The sequence below is a fragment of the Rhinoderma darwinii genome, assembly GCF_050947455.1.
Source record: "Rhinoderma darwinii isolate aRhiDar2 chromosome 5 unlocalized genomic scaffold, aRhiDar2.hap1 SUPER_5_unloc_55, whole genome shotgun sequence".
NCBI classification, from domain to species: Eukaryota; Metazoa; Chordata; class Amphibia; order Anura; family Rhinodermatidae; genus Rhinoderma; species Rhinoderma darwinii.
Genome location: NW_027461815.1, coordinates 460016 through 485854, shown reverse-complemented (window position 1 = coordinate 485854; position 25839 = coordinate 460016). Strand labels below are relative to the sequence as shown.

The 25839-nt window shown below is 53.1% G+C and overlaps 1 protein-coding gene across 12 annotated transcripts in view; it reads right to left on the bottom strand.

Annotated features, from left to right (window-relative positions):
- Positions 1-25839, bottom strand: part of PLEC (plectin) — a 178556-nt gene that overhangs the window by 64191 nt on the left and 88526 nt on the right. For 4 of the 12 annotated variants that reach the window (XM_075847650.1, XM_075847651.1, XM_075847658.1 and 1 more), the window contains exons 2-5: positions 12746-12807; positions 6355-6369; positions 4192-4281; positions 3079-3114 (exon numbers count right to left, since the gene is read on the bottom strand). In XM_075847650.1, the coding sequence (XP_075703765.1) occupies positions 3079-3114; positions 4192-4281; positions 6355-6369; positions 12746-12807 (203 nt within the window). Of the gene's footprint in view, positions 1-3078; positions 3115-4191; positions 4282-6354; positions 6370-12745; positions 12808-15688; positions 15905-25839 lie in introns of those variants that run through there. The other 8 variants (XM_075847652.1, XM_075847656.1, XM_075847653.1 and 5 more) reach the window with 5 other exon arrangements.

Sequence of the window (25839 nt, the reverse complement as noted above, 5' to 3'; positions counted from 1 at the left end):
CCCCAGATATCCCCCGCACACGTGCGCCCCCAGATATCCCCCGCACACGTGCGCCAACACTCAGACCAGTGACTCTCATAGGGGGGTCACGCCAGGGCCACAGCCCCGGGCACCCCCAGCACCACAGCCCCAGCAGACACCCCCGGGCACCCCCAGCAGACACCCCGCTGAGTTAGTTCATTGAGAGATCTTACGGTATTCGTTACACTATCAGTTTCCACCCAATGTGCCGCCATCTTGACATTGGCGCGGTGACACACCCCCGGCTGGTAGAAAGTAGTCCCCGGACGTCAGCAAACCACGACTCCCTTCATCCAGGCGGAGATTTACGTTTCCGATTACACAGATTTCTAACTTGAAAAAAGCCGAAAACGTTCCTTATATTTGTGTTGGCTGCCGGCTGCGGACTATTCTCTACTGCTCCATGGGGGGGGGGGGGCGTCTGCACCCCGATATCCTACAGGGACGTGGTGCTGCCGCCCTCCCGGCTGGTGTCGCTCACCAGGTGCACGCGGGGCGGCCACTCACATTCCTGGAGGCTGCAAAATAATAGAAAACATTCCCGGAACGTCGAGCGCCGCCATAAAGGGACATTCAGGAAATCCCAGGGACAGAGGGAGCGCTTCCTGCAGAGCAAAGACTAGGAAGAGGGACTGGACCGAGGAAATGCCCCTTCACACGACCCTCAGCCTTCATCATCATCACCACACAACACCCAGCCTTCTTCATCATCATCATCATCATCATCACCACACAACACCCAGCCTTCATCATCACACAACACCCAGCCTTCATCATCATCACCCAGCCTTCATCACCACACAACACCCAGCCTTCATCATCATCACCACACAACACCCAGCCTTCATCATCATCATCATCATCACACAACACCCAGCCTTCATCATCATCACCACCACACAACACCCAGCCTTCATCATCATCACACAACACCCAGCCTTCATCATCATCACACAACACCCAGCCTTCATCATCATACAACACCCAGCCTTCATCATCATCACACAACACCCAGCCTTCATCATCACTGACCCCTCAGCCTTCATCATCATCAATCACATGACCCCTCAGCCTTCATCATCATCACATGACCCCCTCAGCCATCATCATCACATGACCCCTCAGCCATCATCATCACATGACCCCTCAGCCTTCATCCTCACCACCATCATCATCACATGACCCCTCAGCCTTCATCCTCACCATCATCATCATCACATGACCCCTCAGCCTTCATCATCATCATCACATGACCCCTCAGCCTTCATCACATGACCCCTCAGCCTTCATCCTCATCACATGACCCCTCAGCCTTCATCATCATCATCATCACATGACCCCTCAGCCATCATCATCATCACATGACCCCCTCAGCCTTCATCATCATCACATGACCCCTCAGCCTTCATCATCATCACATGACCCCTCAGCCATCATCATCACATGACCCCTCAGCCATCATCATCACATGACCCCTCAGCCATCATCATCACATGACCCCTCAGCCATCATCATCATCACATGACCCCCTCAGCCTTCATCATCATCACATGACCCCCTCAGCCTTCATCATCATCACATGACCCCCTCAGCCTTCATCATCATCACATGACCCCTCAGCCACCATCATCATCATCATCACATGACCCCCTCAGCCTTCATCATCATCACATGACCCCCTCAGCCACCATCATCATCATCACATGACCCCTCAGCCTTCATCATCATCATCACATGACCCCTCAGCCTTCATCATCATCATCATCATCATCACATGACCCCATCACATGACCCCCTCAGCCTTCATCATCATCATCATCATCACATGACCCCTCAGCCTTCATCATCATCACATGACCCCTCAGCCTTCATCATCATCACATGTCCTCTCAGCCTTCATCACATGACCCCTCAGCCTTCATCATCATCACATGACCCCTCAGCCTTCATCATCATCACATGACCCCTCAGCCTTCATCATCATCACATGACCCCTCAGCCTTCATCATCATCACATGGCCCCCTCAGCCTTCATCACCGTCAGCGCCATCCTGTGGTCCCCCTGCACAGACACGTCAGTGACCTCTGCTCTGGCCAGCTTCGGGCACACAACCATCAGGACGAGGCCGCTGACCACTAAGCACCGGCCGTCACTGACCCCCTCCCTGCCTGGACACTGCTGCGGTGACCACCGGAGTAACGCCAATGAACCGCCGGACATCACAGTCTATGGACCCCAAATTATATAATTATCCAACATGGCGGCCAGAGTTGGTCCCAGTCCTGCAGCCGTCAATTACGTGGATGGCGTCATATATAAGAACCGGCGTGCTATGGATACGGGACGTCACTATGTAACGTCCGGGCTCAGATACCGGCCGCTCCTCATGGCGAGACACGCCGGGCACAGTCACCTGATCACTTAGGATACGAGGGAGGAGCCATGCATCTTCAGCCAATCAACATACATCCAATAACAAAACTCACCAATCACATGTTAGCGCTGGTTTTAGCGACAATCAGATTGGCTGGCTATAGTGTGTGTTGTCAGCCCTGACGGTACGTGATCTGCGTGAGGACGTGTACATGGGGGAGGGGCACGTCATGTGACGCCATTGTTCTGTGACACGCTTGGCGGATTTGGAAAAATTAAAGAAAGGGGCGTGGCTAAATAGTTAGCATTAGTTGCGCCAAATTATTGCTGTACCATTTTTGGGGAGAAAAATACCGGTATCCACGAAGGGCAGCGTGAGGGGCAGCGCATATATTACGTAGCGTGCGCCAATCTGGCACAATTCCCTGAACTCTATGCGTGTACGAGGACGAGGTCTATTATATATACGGGGGTTATAATCACCCACATGATGGGACATTATACACCGTGTGACAGTCGGGGGGGGGGGGCGGCTCGCCCTCGTCCAGGGCACATCTGATGCTACAAGTTACCTGACAGGTGCCCGGACAGGGATGACATCACACCCACACCCAGCCAATGGCAGACCAGCATGCCACTTTACCATCATGCCAGGTGCAAACATGGCGCCCTCCGGCACTCACCAGCCGCAAGTTCCTGATAACGTCCCGTTCCCTCGTCTACCCAGCAACAGCAGTGCAAGGAGGGAGCAAAGGGCACAGGGCAAAGGTCAGGGCAGAGTCCAGCAAACAGGAGAAAATAAAAGGGGAGAAAGAGAAAAGCCAAGGATTTATCCCAGCAGAAGTGTTAATGGGTTAACAACAGGGGGCGCTCATCTACCAGGACCCTGCTGCACTACAGTCTCCTCCACCTGCGGGGCCCAGTGTAAATCTTCTGTCCTGTAGTTACTACCCATGCGGTGTCCTAGAGGCTCCGGGGGAGGGGGACAACAACCTCCGCCAGGGCCGGGGTGCGGGGGCCGCAGCATGAGGCGTCTCCGTGCAGTCAATGTCTGTTGGCTGCACCTTCTACGTCCACATCTCCGGTCTGATGTCTCCGGTGACCTATAGACGCCCACGGCCTGGGGGGGGGGGGGAGGGAGGGGGGGGGTGTCATCATTCTTATTAAAGGGTTTACAGTCTAATAGGCTTCAATTCCATTTTCAAGATCTCTGCTTGCTGTCACAGCTGACCGTTTGTTGCAATGTATCAGTGTAAACAATCCTCTGTTCGCCAAATACAGCAGCAGCGCAAATCTCTCTCCTGTCCTGATCGTTTGTTACAATGTATCAGTGCAGGTAACATGTATCAGGCTGGAGTCCAGGCTGATGACTGTCTAGACTGGATACATTGTAGCACACCCTCAGCTTTGAGCAGTATTAGGTCTGTATTTCAGCCTCTGGATTTAGATTTAAACAAGAATGTTCCCATTCAATGGAAGCAAGCAGAGATCCTGGAAATGACGAGGAATTGAAACAGAAAGTTGCAGAACTTCTCACTATTCGGAAGACTGGACGCTGGCCCTTTAAGGCTCCAGAATATGAGCGGAGTCTCCTCTGAACCGGGGGCTGGATGTGAGCGCAGCTTCTAGACGGGGATCAGACCCCCGAGAGTCCTCGATATCTGCAGAACATCCACTAGATCGGGGTGAGGGGTGGGAGACGTTAGTAGTGAGAGATGCAGGAGGTCCCACATGAGATCCCAGGGGAGCGGAAGCTGCAATCCACAATGAACCCGAGGGATTGGGGGGTCACTCACCAGGGTCTCCCCCGATAGAACTTCCAGCAGAGAGATGAGGTTGTGTCCATCGCGGAGATCTTCATACAAGTCATTCACGTGACGTTGAGCCTGGAGACAAAGAGACAACGGATTAATAAGAGGACATAGCAGAGCTGACGCTGCGGAGGAGATACGGCTGGCGGCAGGTGGAGGAGATACGGCTGGCGGAGGAGATACGGCTGGCGGCAGGCGGAGGAGATACGGCTGGCGGCAGGCGGAGGAGATACGGCTGGCGGCAGGCGGAGGAGATACGGCTGGCGGCAGGCGGAGGAGATACGGCTGGCGGCAGGCGGAGGAGATACGGCTGGCGGCAGGCGGAGGAGATACGGCTGGCGGCAGGCGGAGGAGATACGGCTGGCGGCAGGCGGAGGAGATACGGCTGGCGGCAGGCGGAGGAGATACGGCTGGCGGCAGGCGGAGGAGATACGGCTGGCGGCAGGCGGAGGAGATACGGCTGGCGGCAGGCGGAGGAGATACGGCTGGCGGCAGGCGGAGGAGATACGGCTGGCGGCAGGCGGAGGAGATACGGCTGGCGGCAGGCGGAGGAGATGCGGCTGGCGGCAGGCGGAGGAGATGCGGCTGGCGGCAGGCGGAGGAGATGCGGCTGGCGGCAGGTGGAGGAGATGCGGCTGGCGGCAGGCGGAGGACTTGGCACAATCTCTGCCTCGCTGTGGAGTAACGTTAACCTTTCATCTGGAATGCGGCAGTCACCTCGCCCAGCACAATCCGTCAGTGTCAGAGCAGCGCCCGGGCTGACGATACCTGATAACAGTCAGTACTGGGACATGGTGCCCGGCTCTGTGCCACCATCATACCCTAAGGATGAGGGGCTGTGTCCTCTGAGCCCCGGATACCCCCAACGTGTATAGCCGGACCCTCAAGGAGCAGACCCTGCGTGCAGACTCCTGGCTGAGGACGGCTGAATTTTCCTGGCACTGGATCTCTCCGCAAGTGAAGACCCGGCGGAAAATTCACATAAAGGGCCCAATGTATTCAGGAGTCTCCAGAGGCCAAATCAGCGGAACGTATGGAAGACGTGAGCCAACAGCGCTGGCAGGCCCGGACCCGCTCTACAGCATGCCAGGCTACGGAGCAGAGTGCTACAATAAAGCCTGCTTCATCTGCAGGACACAGGGAGTCAGGAAGCCTACGGTCTACACTTCATGCCATGCGGCGGCCGGGTGAGCCAGGATCACAGCTGGCACAGGGCGACATGAGCCGCGGTCCTGACTCCTGGGTCTGCAGCAGGCGGCACACACAGGGTTAAGCCAGCAGACACCTTCTTAGTAAACAGAGATGATCATATACAATCTATACCAGATTTCCATGTCTGCGCCCGGGGCGTTAACGGAAATAACAGCGCCATTGTGTGATTACAGCTGTCAGCTCATTGCAGCACAATAACGCGGGGCGGGGGAGGGGGTTACGTATGATCTCCACGCTCATCGCTGACAAGAAACGGATGATGGCGGCATGCAGTGAAAAACCGTGAGACCGCACAGCACATCATGGACCAAAGACGGCACAACCAACACAACATGCCGCCCTCCGCCCCCCACACACCATGCACAGGATGGAGACCCCGTTATCCACAGACCGCACCCCATGATGTGGATGGAATATCGTCACTCGCCGCTCAAGACTGAAGGGAGTCGGAGACGACCAGAGGAGAAGACAACGCTCCACGTTATTCCAGCCCACGGCATGAACCTGAGACCTGCGGCCAGAACCACCATAGGTTTATCCCACCCTGACAGTATGAAAGCCCCTCCTGTCTGTCCTCAACGTCAGAAAAATCAGGATCAAGTCCCTCATTGTGCAGCAATAACTGGAATTGTGGTTAATATCGTACAAGCCATGCAAAGTACAACACATGGAGCCCATGCCAGGCCCAGCCGCGACCCATCACTCAACTGGGCCGCGACCCATCACTCAACTGGGCCGCGACCCATCACTCAACTGGGCCGCGACCCATCACTCAACTGGGCCGCGACCCATCACTCAACTGGGCCGCGACCCATCACTCAACTGGGCCGCGACCCATCACTCAACTGGGCCGCGACCCATCACTCAAGTCTGGGAGTCGTGGAAAGCAGCAACGTGATCAGAAGATGGAAGAAAGAGGAGAAAGCTGGAACCTACCTCCGCTCTCCAGTGCTGCAGAGTCGGCAGGAGGGGAGACGGGAGAGAGAAGACGTGGACCGAGAGGACACAAAAACAGAGAGAAAAAAAAGGCAGGAATTAAGGAAATATCATGATAAGATATCAACCGAAGGGTCTTCAGCATCATCCCAAGACCCCTTCATAGACCTACAAAAGATCAGAGGGGACAACATGGACTTCTAGAACATCCCTACTGATCATCAATGACCACGTAGCGGAAGCTATAGAACATCTGAGACCCCTATAACTGGCCGGCAGAACATACCAAGGTCCGTCAGTCTACAGAACATCAGAAACGCCATCATGGATGCACAGAAAGTCAATGGTGATCCGAAGGAGCATCATGTACTCCACAATGGGCCTACAGAGCCTCGTAGACCTACAAAGAAATCCCGATATGGACCTACCGGCCACTGGTGACCCTGTCATGGACCTACAGAAAACGAGTGACTAATAATGGACCTCCATAGGTGAACAAAACATTATCTAACCCTCGTCAAGGAACTACAGACCATCAGAGAACCCTCCATTGACCCATTAAACAGCCCATTACCTATTATTAGCCTTCAAAATATCCAAGACCTTCATGACAGACCCGGAAATCACCAAAGTCCCCATCAAAGGCCTCGGTAATTATCACAATACAGACCTGTAGTACTGGTTTTGATGAAACACTTGTGCAGATCCCACCTCTGGACTCTACGGATTAGTAGGTCACCCGTGAGCCACGTAGAGGCTGAAGAAGGCGACACCGGTAACTAGACCCACCCAGTAATCATGATGGACCTTGTTATCCACGATGGCTAAACTCACTCATTAAGAGTCACTAATTGTCAGCATTGACTCACCAGAGTAAACAAACCCCCGGAGCCAGGAGGACAAGGACCTCATAAAATCACAAGTATAAAAGGCCATATAAATTCCAAATATTATAGCAACGACCCGACCTCCCCTCCCAAAACCTACACCGCATTCCTGGAGAAGGATCACCCAGCATAGCAAGCCGGGATCTGTCGGCACGGAGGTCAGGGAGAGGATCTATCGGCACGGAGGGGGATCTGTCGGCACGGAGGTCAGGGAGGGGATCTATCAGTACGGAGGTCAGGGAGGGGATCTATCAGTACGGAGGTCAGGGAGGGGATCTATCAGTACGGAGGTCAGGGAGGGGATCTATCAGTACGGAGGTCAGGGAGGGGATCTATCAGTACGGAGGTCAGGGAGGGGATCTAGCAGTACGGAGGTCAGGGAGGGGATCTAGCAGTACGGAGGTCAGGGAGAGGATCTAGCAGTACGGAGGTCAGGGAGAGGATCTAGCAGTACGGAGGTCAGGGAGAGGATCTAGCAGTACGGAGGTCAGGGAGAGGATCTAGCAGTACGGAGGTCAGGGAGAGGATCTAGCAGTACGGAGGTCAGGGAGGGGATCTAGCAGTACGGAGGTCAGGGAGGGGATCTAGCAGTACGGAGGTCAGGGAGGGGATCTAGCAGTACGGAGGTCAGGGAGGGGATCTAGCAGTACGGAGGTCAGGGAGGGGATCTAGCAGTACGGAGGTCAGGGAGGGGATCTAGCAGTACGGAGGTCAGGGAGGGGATCTAGCAGTACGGAGGTCAGGGAGGGGATCTAGCAGTACGGAGGTCAGGGAGGGGATCTAGCAGTACGGAGGTCAGGGAGGGGATCTAGCAGTACGGAGGTCAGGGAGGGGATCTATCAGTACGGAGGTCAGGGAGGGGATCTATCAGTACGGAGGTCAGGGAGGGGATCTATCAGTACGGAGGTCAGGGAGGGGATCTATCAGTACGGAGGTCAGGGAGGGGATCTATCAGTACGGAGGTCAGGGAGGGGATCTATCAGTACGGAGGTCAGGGAGGGGATCTATCAGTACGGAGGTCAGGGAGGGGATCTATCAGTACGGAGGTCAGGGAGGGGATCTATCAGTACGGAGGTCAGGGAGGGGATCTATCAGTACGCAGGTCAGGGAGGGGATCTATCAGTACGCAGGTCAGGGAGGGGATCTATCAGTACGCAGGTCAGGGAGGGGATCTATCAGTACGGAGGTCAGGGAGGGGATCTATCAGTACGGAGGTCAGGGAGGGGATCTATCAGTACGGAGGTCAGGGAGGGGATCTATCAGTACGCAGGTCAGGGAGGGGATCTATCAGTACGCAGGTCAGGGAGGGGATCTATCAGTACGCAGGTCAGGGAGGGGATCTATCAGTACGCAGGTCAGGGAGGGGATCTATCAGTACGCAGGTCAGGGAGGGGATCTATCAGTACGCAGGTCAGGGAGGGGATCTATCAGTACGCAGGTCAGGGAGAGGATGGAGGTCAGGGAGGGGGTCTATCGGTACGGAGGTCAGGGAGAGGATGGAGGTCAGGGAGGGGATCTATCGGTACGGAGGTCAGGGAGAGGATGGAGGTCAGGGAGGGGATCTATCGGTAGGGAGGTCAGGGAGAGGATGGAGGTCAGGGAGGGGATCTATCGGTACGGAGGTCAGGGAGAGGATGGAGGTCAGGGAGGGGATCTATCGGTACGGAGGTCAGGGAGAGGATCTATCGGTACGGAGGTCAGGGAGAGGATCTATCGGTACGGAGGTCAGGGAGAGGATCTATCGGTACGGAGGTCAGGGAGAGGATCTATCGGTACGGAGGTCAGGGAGAGGATCTATCGGTACGGAGGTCAGGATCTATCGGTACGGAGGTCAGGGAGAGGATCTATCAGTACGGAGGTCAGGGAGGGGATCAGTACGGAGGTCAGGGAGGGGGATCTATCAGTACGGAGGTCAGGGAGGGGGATCTATCAGTACGGAGGTCAGGGAGGGGGATCTATCAGTACGGAGGTCAGGGAGGGGATCTATCAGTACGGAGGTCAGGGAGGGGATCTATCAGTACGGAGGTCAGGGAGGGGATCTATCAGTACGGAGGTCAGGGAGGGGATCTATCAGTACGGAGGTCAGGGAGAGGATCTATCAGTACGGAGGTCAGGGAGAGGATCTATCAGTACGGAGGTCAGGGAGAGGATCTACCAGTACAGAAGTCCGGAATTGGGTTCCATCAGCATGCAGGTAACACTTCATGAACAGTTTCCTTATATTCTCGTCTGTGCCATCCAATCGCTGGATCTTCTCACAGCCATAATAAGACGTGACAAAACTGCCCCGTCACATGTGAGGCCTCCCTGTTAGATGAATGGGCGCCTTGTATCATGAAGGACAACATGTCCTTAGCAATAAGCTGCAGCTTCGCCACGGGCGCCGCAGACCCAGAATAATGGAAGCACGGGGACGTCTGACATTTTATTTATTGGTGGGAAGATAACGAGGCCGGGAGTCTGCACATGACGAGGGGCGATCCGGACCATAAGAGGCCAGTTAAAGGAGACGTGTCGGGAGATCCCCTGATCAAGCGAATATCCTCAGTACACCGGGTGCTGCGCCCGTCACTCCAGCAGGAGACCGCCACAGGGGCACGCAACAAAGCGACTGCCCACACCAAGCTTACCCCAGGGATGCCCAACCGCCACTCACAACTGGACTATCTGGCTCTGGTCAGGGCAATTGGGAAGCGCTGTGCCTCGAGAATGCTACACCCGGGGAGGGGGGGCCCAGGCACCCGGGGAGGGGGGGCCCAGGCACCCGGGGAGGGGATGATATTCCGGGTCGGCTTCCTCTTCTGATAATAACAAGTTTTGGGAAGTTCTGGGGCACAGATCCAAACAGAAGGCCGGGAGCTGCTGGGGAATTCTCGCAGTGTTTCTAGGCCGGGAGCCGAGACAGAGGCCGACAATGTACAAACACTGAGCGACGCCGGAGTGGAGGAGCGAAAAGAGTCACTAATCAGCTCAAAACAGCGACAAACCGCACCGCAGAGACAACCCGCACAACCGGCACCGCAGAGAGAGAAACCGCACAACCGGCACCGCAGAGAGAGAAACCGCACAACCGGCACCGCAGAGACAAACCGCACAACCGGCACCGCAGAGACAAACCGCACAACCGGCACCGCAGAGACAAACCGCACAACCGGCACCGCAGAGACAACCCGCACAACCGGCACCGCAGAGACAAACCGCACAACCGGCACCGCAGAGACAAACCGCACAACCGGCACCGCAGAGACAACCCGCACAACCGGCACCGCAGAGACAAACCGCACAACCGGCACCGCAGAGACAAACCGCACAACCGGCACCGCAGAGACAACCCGCACAACCGGCACCGCAGAGACAAACCGCACAACCGGCACCGCAGAGACAAACCGCACAACCGGCACCGCAGAGACAAACCGCACAACCGGCACCGCAGAGGGAGAAACCGCACAACCGGCACCGCAGACGGAGAAATCGCACAACCGGCACCGCAGACGGAGAAATCGCACAACCGGCACCGCAGACGGAGAAATCGCACAACCGGCACCGCAGAGAGAGAAATCGCACAACCGGCACCGCAGAGAGAGAAACCGCACAACCGGCACCGCAGAGACAAACCGCACAACCGGCACCGCAGAGACAAACCGCACAACCGGCACCGCAGAGACAAACCGCACAACCGGCACCGCAGAGACAAACCGCACAACCGGCACCGCAGAGACAAACCGCACATCCGGCACCGCAGAGACAAACCGAACATCCGGCACCGCAGAGACAAACCGCACAATCGGCACCGCAGAGAGAGAGACCGCACAACCGGCACCGCAGAGACAAACCGCACAACCGGCACCGCAGAGACAACCCGCACAACCGGCACCGCAGAGACAAACCGCACAACCGGCACCGCAGAGACAAACCGCACAATCGGCACCGCAGAGACAACCCGCACAACCGGCACCGCAGAGACAAACCGCACAACCGGCACCGCAGAGACAAACCGCACAACCGGCACCGCAGAGAGAGAAACCGCACAACCGGCACCGCTTTATTTATATGAAGGAAACCGCTGCAGGGATCGTTCTTCGCTCCGCCTCTTTACATGCATTTTCTTATGCTTTGTGAAATGGCTGATAACAGGCAGCAATAGATTGTATTAGGATGTGCAATAAATACAAATCGCTCATAATACTTTCTCTGTGCTGAAGAGCTGACGATCTAGCACCACGTCACTATTCCTCACACTGCAGCTGGCAATGAATGGGCAGAAGCTTTGGTTCCGAGCGTGGTGGTTTCCATGGTAATGGAGAAAAACATCCCAGCAACAAACGGCGGTGACTCAGCAGCGGCCGGCGGGGACCCCCCAGCTGGCGCAGGAAGCAGCGACCACAAGACTTCCGCACCGCGACAATCATCAGACACAACAAGAACTCAAAGCCCCAGGAATCCAGTGACTAAACGGAGGGGCACACCCAGCGAGCGGGTACTGCCCCCCAACATACAGGAGGCCCTGCACAATCCTGTGATCTGCCATCCAATCCTTCAGAACGCCTGATAATCCAGCAAGACGGGGCAGAGGTGACGGGTTACAGGTCGCGGGTCCTGAAGCTTCTGTCCGCACAGGTGACGCTCAGTCCACCAGGACCCGCGGGTGAAGGAACGTGAATGATTCAGAGGGACGGCTGGAGCCTGCGGTTGCTGCTGTGTAGTGGCTGATGACATAAAACAGTAGCACACAATCTGCCTATAGTGTCCGCTGAGGCTTCTATACGTGGGGACCAGCAGTCCCTTCTCTATGAAATCACACAGGTCGCCGACAACAACCATCAGTAAGACGCCCGCCCGGGCCCGTACCCCGATACTGGGCCAAATGTGGTGAATATACAGAATGGAGGGACGGACTGCAGACATGTCTCATAGCAAAGCCCTGCAGTACCTCTCCCCACCACTGCAGAACGACCGCTCCACCTCCGATAGCGCATCATCATCAACAGGTTAGTGCTCTCTGGTATCTGCAACTAGACGGCCTGGAATTTATATCTGTCCGCAGAACAGGAGAGGTAGATGTACTGGCTGTAGGTCTGTGCGCGCAGGTGGAGCGCACTGGTTGTAGGTCTGTGCGCGCAGGTGGAGCGCACTGGTTGTAGGTCTGTGCGCGCAGGTGGAGCGCACTGGTTGTAGGTCTGTGCGCGCAGGTGGAGCGCACTGGTTGTAGGTCTGTGCGCGCAGGTGGAGCGCACTGGTTGTAGGTCTGTGCGCGCAGGTGGAGTGCACTGGTTGTAGGTCTGTGTGTGCAGGTGGAGTGCACTGGTTGTAGGTCTGTGTGTGCAGGTGGAGTGCACTGGTTGTAGGTCTGTGTGTGTGCACTGGTTGTAGGTCTGTGTGTGTGCACTGGTTGTAGGTCTGTGTGTGTGCACTGGTTGTAGGTCTGTGTGCGCAGGTGGAGTGCACTGGTTGTAGGTAAAGGTGGTTTTCGGACTGTGTACAAATAGCGGGAAACCTGTACTCACCTTTATAAGATGTTTGTTCACCCATTTGGTAAACGTCTTCTTCTGCACTCGGTCTCGTTCATCTGTAAGAGAGGAGACGACAGGTAAATACAAGCGACACACAGAACAGCCATATAGTACCCCCAATACCAGGTAATAGGAGGCTGTACAGGTATAGTACCCCCAATACCAGGTAATAGGAGGCTGTACAGGTATAGTACCCCCAATACAGGTAATAGGAGGCTGTACAGGTATAGTACCCCCAATACAGGTAATAGGACGACGTACAGGTATAGTACCCCCAATACAGGTAATAGGACGACGTACAGGTATAGTACCCCCAATACAGGTAATAGGACGACGTACAGGTATAGTACCCCAATACAGGTAATAGGACGACGTACAGGTATAGTACCCCCAATACAGGTAATAGGAGGCTGTACAGGTATAGTACCCCCAATACAGGTAATAGGACGACGTACAGGTATAGTACCCCAATACAGGTAATAGGACGACGTACAGGTATAGTACCCCCAATACAGGTAATAGGAGGCTGTACAGGTATAGTACCCCCAATACCAGGTAATAGGAGGCTGTACAGGTATAGTACCCCCAATACCAGGTAATAGGAGGCTGTACAGGTATAGTACCCCCAATACAGGTAATAGGAGGCTGTACAGGTATAGTACCCCCAATACAGGTAATAGGACGACGTACAGGTATAGTACCCCCAATACAGGTAATAGGACGACGTACAGGTATAGTACCCCCAATACAGGTAATAGGACGACGTACAGGTATAGTACCCCAATACAGGTAATAGGACGACGTACAGGTATAGTACCCCCAATACAGGTAATAGGAGGCTGTACAGGTATAGTACCCCCAATACAGGTAATAGGACAACGTACAGGTATAGTACCCCCAATACAGGTAATAGGAGGCTGTACAGGTATAGTACCCCAATACAGGTAATAGGAGGCTGTACAGGTATAGTACCCCCAATACAGGTAATAGGACGACGTACAGGTATAGTACCCCCAATACAGGTAATAGGAGGCTGTACAGGTATAGTACCCCCAATACAGGTAATAGGAGGCTGTACAGGTATAGTACCCCCAATACAGGTAATAGGAGGCTGTACAGGTATAGTACCCCCAATACCAGGTAATAGGACGACGTACAGGTATAGTACCCCCAATACAGGTAATAGGACGACGTACAGGTATAGTACCCCCAATACCAGGTAATAGGAGGCTGTACAGGTATAGTACCCCCAATACAGGTAATAGGAGGCTGTACAGGTATAGTACCCCCAATACCAGGTAATAGGAGGCTGTACAGGTATAGTACCCCAATACAGGTAATAGGAGGCTGTACAGGTATAGTACCCCAATACAGGTAATAGGACGACGTACAGGTATAGTACCCCCAATACCAGGTAATAGGAGGCTGTACAGGTATAGTACCCCCAATACAGGTAATAGGAGGCTGTACAGGTATAGTACCCCCAATACAGGTAATAGGAGGCTGTACAGGTATAGTACCCCCAATACAGGTAATAGGAGGCTGTACAGGTATAGTACCCCCAATACCAGGTAATAGGACGACGTACAGGTATAGTACCCCCAATACCAGGTAATAGGAGGCTGTACAGGTATAGTACCCCCAATACCAGGTAATAGGAGGCTGTACAGGTATAGTACCCCAATACAGGTAATAGGAGGCTGTACAGGTATAGTACCCCAATACAGGTAATAGGAGGCTGTACAGGTATAGTACCCCCAATACAGGTAATAGGAGGCTGTACAGGTATAGTACCCCCAATACAGGTAATAGGAGGCTGTACAGGTATAGTACCCCAATACAGGTAATAGGAGGCTGTACAGGTATAGTACCCCAATACAGGTAATAGGAGGCTGTACAGGTATAGTACCCCCAATACAGGTAATAGGAGGCTGTACAGGTATAGTACCCCCAATACAGGTAATAGGAGGCTGTACAGGTATAGTACCCCCAATACAGGTAATAGGAGGCTGTACAGGTATAGTACCCCCAATACCAGGTAATAGGACGACGTACAGGTATAGTACCCCCAATACCAGGTAATAGGAGGCTGTACAGGTATAGTACCCCCAATACCAGGTAATAGGAGGCTGTACAGGTATAGTACCCCAATACAGGTAATAGGAGGCTGTACAGGTATAGTACCCCAATACAGGTAATAGGAGGCTGTACAGGTATAGTACCCCAATACAGGTAATAGGAGGCTGTACAGGTATAGTACCCCCAATACAGGTAATAGGAGGCTGTACAGGTATAGTACCCCCAATACAGGTAATAGGAGGCTGTACAGGTATAGTACCCCCAATACAGGTAATAGGAGGCTGTACAGGTATAGTACCCCCAATACCAGGTAATAGGAGGCTGTACAGGTATAGTACCCCCAATACCAGGTAATAGGACGACGTACAGGTATAGTACCCCCAATACAGGTAATAGGAGGCTGTACAGGTATAGTACCCCCAATACAGGTAATAGGAGGCTGTACAGGTATAGTACCCCCAATACAGGTAATAGGAGGCTGTACAGGTATATTCATCTTCCATGCCGCTGTAATAAGGGGGAGTCCTTAAGGACAAGACACCGGAGGTGAAGGAAACACCTTAAAATCAATGCAGTTCCCAAGATTGACAATTTCCCGCAGAGTGACCGCGGTGCCCGCTCTCCGCAGCGATGCCACAAAGCACAGACGGGCACGGCTCACACACTGGCATAGAAGGGGTTAATGGGTGGTCTAACCCTGGCACAGACCAGCACACAGTTAACTCTCAGGCTCTAACTATTTAAAGCAGTTCTGCGGGAGCAACAGGCACAGGAGGGGTTAACCGTCCCCTACACTCACATGAACCCAGCGCTGCCCACACCCCGTCCACCCGTCCACGAGCCCCCCGGCCCCGGTACCTTTCTTGCCCTCTGTGGCCCTCAGCACCGCCAGGTAGAGGTTGTCCTCTGAGCTGGTTCTCTGGCGGAATGAGCTGTCCTGATTGGATGGCAGGGCGGCATTACTGCGATACATCTGCTGGTCCATGGAGCTGACAATCTGCCGGGCTCCGCTGGTGCTGCTGTGTCTGATCTCCGCTCTGACTCTCCAGCCTTCACCTCCTTCCTTCCCCTTCTCTCTCTACCCCCAGATTGGCCGCAGGCTAAGCAATTCCGAGCCTGCCCTGTCTGGTTCCTGCCCTGCCCCCTCAGTGCCCTCCCCTTTCCGAGGTGTGTCACTGACCCACTCAAGGTGTGCCCCACTGACACGCCCACAGGATGCCCCACTGACACGCCCACATGATGCCCCGCCTCCCTACAAAGTCCAGGCTGCGAGACACAGCGCACAGCTCAGGCTGCGAGACACAGCGCACAGCTCAGGCTGCCAGACACAGCGCACAGCTCAGGCTGCCAGACAAAGCGCGAGTCACACATCTGTGTTTTGGGGTGTCTTCCAGGTAACAAGTCCCCGTGTTTCAGGGTGTCAGGTTATATGTCTCCATGTTTCGGGGTGTCTGGTGATAAGTGCCCGTGTTTCGGGGTGTCTGGTGATAAGTGCCCGTGTTTCGGGGTGTCTGGTGATAAGTGCCCGTGTTTCGGGGTGTCTGGTGATAAGTGCCCGTGTTTCGGGGTGTCTGGTGATAAGTGCCCGTGTTTCGGGGTGTCTGGTGATCAGTGCCCGTGTTTCGGGGTGTCTGGTGATAAGGGCCCGTGTTTCGGGGTGTCTGTAGGTAAGTATCCGTGTTTCGGGGTGTCTGGTGATAAGTGCCTGTGTTTCGGGGTGTCTCACAGCTGGTGCTCTGGTGCAATGTTCAGCAGCTCTCACATTCCTAGAACTTGCTATGACAGAACGGGCTGAATATCTCGCAGCTACACATTCCTGCAGCGGCGCTTCCCGCAGAGCCATTAACCCTTGTGAGGCTGTGCCCCACCCTCGCCGCGTAACTCCTGTGCCATGATCAGCCGCCCATGGGACCAGCCCGCAGAGCAATGTGAAATTCTGCAGAGCCGTGTGATGCGTCACTAAGAGACAATGCACAAAACGCCGCACTGTGACTGTGCCCATCCCACCCCCCCGCGACGACACGGAGAGCGGCGGATACGTGAAAGTGACACCATAGCGTAACATCAGTCACATGACGCAACAAATGATCCAATCAGGACAACGTCATTATGACCGGCAGCCGCAAGAGGAGCGCAATGAGCCGGGGACAATTATCACCAAAAATACCACCGATAGACGTTTTGCATAAATACACACACCCCATTCACTACTGTCGTATAGTCGCTGGTCAGACGCCTCATTACAGGATACATTGAAACAAATCAACTCAACGAACAAGAATTCCCAGACAGTATATATTCATCCTAATCATCCGTATTTATCAATAGAACTAAAACGACAGTGAAGACTGACACACAGACAAGACAGTCACAAACAGGGATGTCGCTCAGGGTGGAGGAAAGCTGGGTGACCACCTCTACGTGCACGGCCATGGCGGGCTTTGGTGGTGGTCACCGAGCGTCTGTGTAGGAAAGAAAAAGAACTGAGAAACAGAATGGAGGCAAAAAGATACATTCCAAACACAAAGTAACAAGTGGTATGGTAAATGAAGGGTTAATGTATCAGTCTGGGAGATCCTGGAGGGACCCCACAGACCTCACTAGGTGACCCCATTATTCAAAGGGGGACAAAATGTGTCATTTGATAAACCCCATCCCCCCCTGTCTGACCGGATGATTCAGAAATCACAAGATTCACAAGATGAACTCCTTGTCAAGAGAGACGTCACTGAGGTCTACTCCATCAGCAGCGCTAAAGCAGAGGAGACTGCAGAGATGTCAATTCAGGCAGGAGAAAAAAAGCAACTCAAGTCCCCCTGGAGACATTACTAAAGGAGAGGACTAGGAAGTGTCTCCTCTACCTCACTGTCCTCCTGGAGATCTGATCTCAGCACTGGAGACATTACTAGAGGAGAGGACTAGGAAGTGTCTCCTCCACCTCACTGTCCTCTTGGAGACCTGATCTCAGCACTGGAGACATTACTAAAGGAGAGGACTAGGAAGTGTCTCCTCTACCTCACTGTCCTCCTGGAGACCTGATCTCAGCACTGGAGACATTACTACAGGTGAGGACTAGGAAGTGTCTCCTCTGCCTCACTGTCCTCCTGGAGACCTGATCTCAGCACTGGAGACATTACTACAGGAGAGGACTAGGAAGTGTCTCCTCTACCTCACTGTCCTCCTGGAGATCTGATCTCAGCACTGGAGACATTACTACAGGTGAGGACTAGGAAGTGTCTCCTCTGCCTCACTGTCCTCCTGGAGATCTGATCTCAGCACTGGAGACATTACTACAGGTGAGGACTAGGAAGTGTCTCCTCTACCTCACTGTCCTCCTGGAGATCTGATCTCAGCACTGGAGACATTACTACAGGAGAGGACTAGGAAGTGTCTCCTCTACCTCACTGTCCTCCTGGAGATATGACCTCAGTACTGGAGACATTACTACAGGTGAGGACTAGGAAGTGTCTCCTCTACCTCACTGTCCTCCTGGAGATCTGATCTCAGCACTGGAGACATTACTACAGGTGAGGACTAGGAAGTGTCTCCTCTACCTCACTGTCCTCCTGGAGATCTGATCTCAGCACTGGAGACATTACTACAGGAGAGGACTAGGAAGTGTCTCCTCTACCTCACTGTCCTCCTGGAGAACTGATCTCAGTACTGGAGACATTACTACAGGTGAGGACTAGGAAGTGTCTCCTCTACCTCACTGTCCTCCTGGAGATCTGATCTCAGCACTGGAGACATTACTACAGGAGAGGACTAGGAAGTGTCTCCTCTACCTCACTGTCCTCCTGGAGATATGACCTCAGTACTGGAGACATTACTACAGGTGAGGACTAGGAAGTGTCTCCTCTACCTCACTGTCCTCCTGGAGATCTGATCTCAGCACTGGAGACATTACTACAGGTGAGGACTAGGAAGTGTCCCCTCTACCTCACTGTCCTCCTGGAGATCTGATCTCAGCACTGGAGACATTACTACAGGAGAGGACTAGGAAGTGTCTCCTCCACCTCACTGTCCTCTTGGAGACCTGATCTCAGCACTGGAGACATTACTACAGGTGAGGACTAGGAAGTGTCTCCTCTACCTCACTGTCCTCCTGATCTCAGCACTGGAGACATTACTACAGGAGAGGACTAGGAAGTGTCTCCTCCACCTCACTGTCCTCCTGGAGATCTGATCTCAGCACTGGAGACATTACTAGAGGAGAGGACTAGGAAGTGTCTCCTCCACCTCACTGTCCTCTTGGAGACCTGATCTCAGCACTGGAGACATTACTACAGGTGAGGACTAGGAAGTGTCTCCTCCACCTCACTGTCCTCCTGGAGATCTGATCTCAGCACTGGAGACATTACTACAGGTGAGGACTAGGAAGTGTCTCCTCTACCTCACTGTCCTCCTGGAGATCTGATCTCAGCACTGGAGACATTACTACAGGTGAGGACTAGGAAGTGTCTCCTCTACCTCACTGTCCTCCTGGAGATCTGATCTCAGCACTGGAGACATTACTACAGGTGAGGACTAGGAAGTGTCTCCTCTACCTCACTGTCCTCCTGGAGACCTGATCTCAGTACAGGAGACATTACTACAGGAGAGGACTAGGAAGTGTCTCCTCTACCTCACTGTCCTCCTGGAGACCTGATCTCAGCACTGGAGACATTACTACAGGAGAGGACTAGGAAGTGTCTCCTCTACCTCACTGTCCTCCTGGAGATCTGATCTCAGCACTGGAGACATTACTACAGGTGAGGACTAGGAAGTGTCTCCTCTACCTCACTGTCCTCCTGGAGATCTGATCTCAGCACTGGAGACATTACTACAGGAGAGGACTAGGAAGTGTCTCCTCTACCTCACTGTCCTCCTGGAGATCTGATCTCAGCACTGGAAACATTACTACAGGGGTGGACTAGGAAATGTCTCCTCTACCTCACTGTCCTCCTGGAGATCTGATCTCAGTACTGGAGACATTACTACAGGAGAGGACTAGGAAGTGTCTCCTCTACCTCACTGTCCTCCTGGAGATCTGATCTCAGCACTGGAGACATTACTACAGGTGAGGACTAGGAAGTGTCTCCTCTACCTCACTGTCCTCCTGGAGATCTGATCTCAGCACTGGAGACATTACTACAGGTGAGGACTAGGAAGTGTCTCCTCTACCTCACTGTCCTCCTGGAGATCTGATCTCAGCACTGGAGACATTACTACAGGAGAGGACTAGGAAGTGTCTCCTCTACCTCACTGTCCTCCTGGAGACCTGATCTCAGTACAGCAGACATTACTACAGGAGAGGACTAGGAAGTGTCTCCTCTACCTCACTGTCCTCCTGGAGATCTGATCTCAGCACTGGAGACATTACTAAAGGAGAGGACTAGGAAGTGTCTCCTCTACTTCACTGTCCTCCTGGAGATCTGATCTCAGTACAGGAGACATTACTACAGGAGAGGACTAGGAAGTGTCTCCTCTACCTCACTGTCCTCCTGGAGATCTGATCTCAGCACTGGAGACATTACTACAGGGGAGGACTAGGAAGTGTCTCCTCTACCTCACTGTCCTCCTGGAGACCTGATCTCAGTACAGGAGACATTACTACAGGAGAGGACTAGGATGTGTCTCCTCTACCTCACTGTCCTCCTGATCTCAGCACTGGAGACATTACTACAGGAGAGGACTAGGAAGTGTCTCCTCTACCTCACTGTCCTCCTGGAGATCTGATCTCAGCACTGGAGACATTACTACAGGAGAGGACTAGGAAGTGTCTCCTCTACCTCACTGTCCTCCTCGAGATCTGATCTCAGCACTGGAGACATTACTACAGGGGAGGACTAGGAAGTGTCTCCTCTACCTCACTGTCCTCCTGGAGACCTGATCTCAGTACAGGAGACATTACTACAGGAGAGGACTAGGATGTGTCTCCTCTACCTCACTGTCCTCCTGATCTCAGCACTGGAGACATTACTACAGGAGAGGACTAGGAAGTGTCTCCTCTACCTCACTGTCATCCTGGAGATCTGATCTCAGCACTGGAGACATTACTACAGGAGAGGACTAGGAAGTGTCTCCTCTACCTCACTGTCCTCGAGATCTGATCTCAGCACTGGAGACATTACTACAGGGGAGGACTAGGAAGTGTCTCCTCTACCTCACTGTCCTCCTGGAGATCTGATCTCAGTACAGGAGACATTACTACAGGAGAGGACTAGGAAGTGTCTCCTCTACCTCACTGTCCTCCTGATCTCAGCACTGGAGACATTACTACAGGAGAGGACTAGGAAGTGTCTCCTCTACCTCACTGTCCTCCTGGAGATCTGATCTCAGCACTGGAGACATTACTACAGGAGAGGACTAGGAAGTGTCTCCTCTACGTCACTGTCCTCCTGGAGATCTGATCTCAGCACTGGAGACATTACTACAGGTGAGGACTAGGAAGTGTCTCCTCTACCTCACTGTCCTCCTGGAGATCTGATCTCAGCACTGGAGACATTACTACAGGTGAGGACTAGGAAGTGTCTCCTCTACCTCACTGTCCTCCTGGAGATCTGATCTCAGTACTGGAGACATTACTACAGATGAGAACTAGGAAGTGTCTCCTCTACCTCACTGTCCTCCTGGAGATCTGATCTCAGCACTGGAGACATTACTACAGGAGAGGACTAGGAAGTGTTTCCTCTACCTCACAGTCCTCCTGGAGATCTGATCTCAGCACTGGAGACATTACTACAGGTTAGGACAAGGAAGTGTCTCCTCTACCTCACTGTCCTCCTGGAGATCTGACCTCAGCACTGAAGACATTACTACAGGAGAGGACTAGGAAGTGTCTCCTCTACCTCACTGTCCTCCTGATCTCAGCACTGGAGACATTACTACAGGTGAGGACTAGGAAGTGTCTCCTCTACCTCACAGTCCTCCTGGAGATCTGATCTCAGCACTGGAGACATTACTACAGGTGAGGACTAGGAAGTGTCTCCTCTACCTCACTGTCCTCCCGGAGATCTGATCTCAGTACTGGAGACATTACTACAGGTGAGGACTAGGAAGTGTCTCCTCTACCTCACTGTCCTCCTGGAGATCTGATCTCAGCACTGGAGACATTACTACAGGAGAGGACTAGGAAGTGTCCCCTCTACCTCACTGTCCTCCCGGAGATCTGATCTCAGCACTGGAGACATTACTACAGGAGAGTACTAGGAAGTGTCTCCTCTACCTCACTGTCCTGGAGATCTGATCTCAGTACTGGAGACATTACTACAGGAGAGGACTAGGAAGTGTCTCCTCTACCTCATTGTCCTCCTGGGGATCTGATCTCAGCACTGGAGACATTACTACAGGAGAGGACGAGGAAGTCTCTCCTCTACCTCACTGTCCTCCTGGAGATCTGATCTCAGCACTGGAGACATTACTACAGGAGAGGACTAGGAAGTGTCTCCTCTACCTCACTGTCCTCCTGGAGATCTGATCTCAGTACTGGAGACATTACTACAGGTGAGGACTAGGAAGTGTCTCCTCTACCTCACTGTCCTCCTGGAGATCTGATCTCAGTACTGGAGACATTACTACAGGTGAGGACTAGGAAGTGTCTCCTCTGCCTCACTGTCCTCCTGGAGATCTGATCTCAGTACTGGAGACATTACTACAGGTGAGGACTAGGAAGTGTCTCCTCTACCTCACTGTCCTCCTGGAGATCTGATCTCAGTACTGGAGACATTACTACAGGTGAGGACTAGGAAGTGTCTCCTCTACCTCACTGTCCTCCTGGGGATCTGATCTCAGCACTGGAGACATTACTACAGGTGAGGACTAGGAAGTGTCTCCTCTACCTCACTGTCCTCCTGGAGGTCTGATCTCAGTACTGGAGACATTACTACAGGTGAGGACTAGGAAGTGTCTCCTCTACCTCACTGTCCTCCTGGAGATCTGATCTCAGCACTGGAGACATTACTACAGGAGAGGACTAGGAAGTGTCTCCTCTACCTCACTGTCCTCCTGGAGATCTGATCTCAGCACTGGAGACATTACTACAGGTGAGGACTAGGAAGTGTTTCCTCTACCTCACAGTCCTCCTGGAGATCTGATCTCAGCACTGGAGACATTACTACAGGTGAGGACAAGGAAGTGTCTCCTCTACCTCACTGTCCTCCTGGAGATCTGACCTCAGCACTGAAGACATTACTACAGGAGAGGACTAGGAAGTGTCTCCTCTACCTCACTGTCCTCCTGATCTCAGCACTGGAGACATTACTACAGGTGAGGACTAGGAAGTGTCTCCTCTACCTCACAGTCCTCCTGGAGATCTGATCTCAGCACTGGAGACATTACTACAGGTGAGGACTAGGAAGTGTCTCCTCTACCTCACTGTCCTCCCGGAGATCTGATCTCAGTACTGGAGACATTACTACAGGTGAGGACTAGGAAGTGTCTCCTCTACCTCACTGTCCTCCTGGAGATCTGATCTCAGCACTGGAGACATTACTACAGGAGAGGACTAGGAAGTGTCCCCTCTACCTCACTGTCCTCCCGGAGATCTGATCTCAGCACTGGAGACATTACTACAGGAGAGTACTAGGAAGTGTCTCCTCTACCTCACTGTCCTGGAGATCTGATCTCAGTACTGGAGACATTACTACAGGAGAGGACTAGGAAGTGTCTCCTCTACCTCATTGTCCTCCTGGGGATCTGATCTCAGCACTGGAGACATTACTACAGGAGAGGACGAGGAAGTCTCTCCTCTACCTCACTGTCCTCCTGGAGATCTGATCTCAGCACTGGAGACATTACTACAGGAGAGGACTAGGAAGTGTCTCCTCTACCTCACTGTCCTCCTGGGGATCTGATCTCAGCACTGGAGACATTACTACAGGTGAGGACTAGGAAGTGTCTCCTCTACCTCACTGTCCTCCTGGAGGTCTGATCTCAGTACTGGAGACATTACTACAGGTGAGGACTAGGAAGTGTCTCCTCTACCTCACTGTCCTCCTGGAGATCTGATCTCAGCACTGGAGACATTACTACAGGAGAGGACTAGGAAGTGTCTCCTCTACCTCACTGTCCTCCTGGAGATCTGATCTCAGCACTGGAGACATTACTACAGGTGAGGACTAGGAAGTGTTTCCTCTACCTCACAGTCCTCCTGGAGATCTGATCTCAGCACTGGAGACATTACTACAGGAGAGGACTAGGAAGTGTCTCCTCTACCTCACTGTCCTCCTGGAGATCTGATCTCAGCACTGGAGACATTACTACAGGTGAGGACTAGGAAGTGTCTCCTCTACCTCACTGTCCTCCTGGAAATCTGATCTCAGCACTGAAGACATTACTACAGGAGAGGACTAGGAAGTGTCTCCTCTACCTCACTGTCCTCCTGGAGATCTGACCTCAGCACTGGAGACATTACTACAGGACAGGACTAGGAAGTGTTTCCTCTACCTCACAGTCCTCCTGGAGATCTGACCTCAGCACTGGAGACATTACTACAGGTGAGGACTAGGAAGTGTCTCCTCTACCTCACTGTCCTCCTGGAAATCTGATCTCAGTACTGAAGACATTACTACAGGAGAGGACTAGGAAGTGTCTCCTCTACCTCACTGTCCTCCTGGGGATCTGATCTCAGCACTGGAGACATTACTACAGGTGAGGACTAGGAAGTGTCTCCTCTACCTCACTGTCCTCCTGGAGATCTGATCTCAGTACTGAAGACATTACTACAGGAGAGGACTAGGAAGTGTCTCCTCTACCTCACTGTCCTCCTGGAGATCTGATCTCAGTACTGGAGACATTACTACAGGAGAGGACTAGGAAGTGTCTCCTCTACCTCACTGTCCTCCTGGAGATCTGATCTCAGTACTGGAGACATTACTACAGGTGAGGACTAGGAAGTGTCTCCTCTACATCACTGTCCTCCTGGAGATCTGACCTCAGCACTGGAGACATTACTACAGGACAGGACTAGGAAGTGTTTCCTCTACCTCACAGTCCTCCTGGAGATCTGACCTCAGCACTGGAGACATTACTACAGATGAGGACTAGGAAGTGTCTCCTCTACCTCACTGTCCTCCTGGAAATCTGATCTCAGCACTGGAGACATTACTACAGGTGAGGACTAGGAAGTGTCTCCTCTACCTCACTGTCCTCCTGGAGATCTGACCTCAGCACTGGAGACATTACTACAGGACAGGACTAGGAAGTGTTTCCTCTACCTCACAGTCCTCCTGGAGATCTGACCTCAGCACTGGAGACATTACTACAGATGAGGACTAGGAAGTGTCTCCTCTACCTCACTGTCCTCCTGGAAATCTGATCTCAGTACTGAAGACATTACTACAGGAGAGGACTAGGAAGTGTCTCCTCTACCTCACTGTCCTCCTGGGGATCTGATCTCAGCACTGGAGACATTACTACAGGTGAGGACTAGGAAGTGTCTCCTCTACCTCACTGTCCTCCTGGAGATCTGATCTCAGTACTGAAGACATTACTACAGGAGAGGACTAGGAAGTGTCTCCTCTACCTCACTGTCCTCCTGGAGATCTGATCTCAGTACTGGAGACATTACTACAGGAGAGGACTAGGAAGTGTCTCCTCTACCTCACTGTCCTCCTGGAGATCTGATCTCAGTACTGGAGACATTACTACAGGTGAGGACTAGGAAGTGTCTCCTCTACCTCACTGTCCACCTGGAGATCTGATCTCAGCACTGGAGACATTACTACAGGTGAGGACTAGGAAGTGTCTCCTCTACCTCACTGTCCTCCTGGAGACCTGATCTCAGCACTGGAGACATTACTACAGGTGAGGACTAGGAAGTGTCTCCTCTACCTCACTGTCCTCCTGGAGATCTGATCTCAGCACTGGAGACATTACTACAGGTGAGGACTAGGAAGTGTCTCCTCTACCTCACTGTCCTCCTGGAGACCTGATCTCAGCACTGGAGACATTACTACAGGTGAGGACTAGGAAGTGTCTCCTCTACCTCACTGTCCTCCTGGAGACCTGATCTCAGCACTGGAGACATT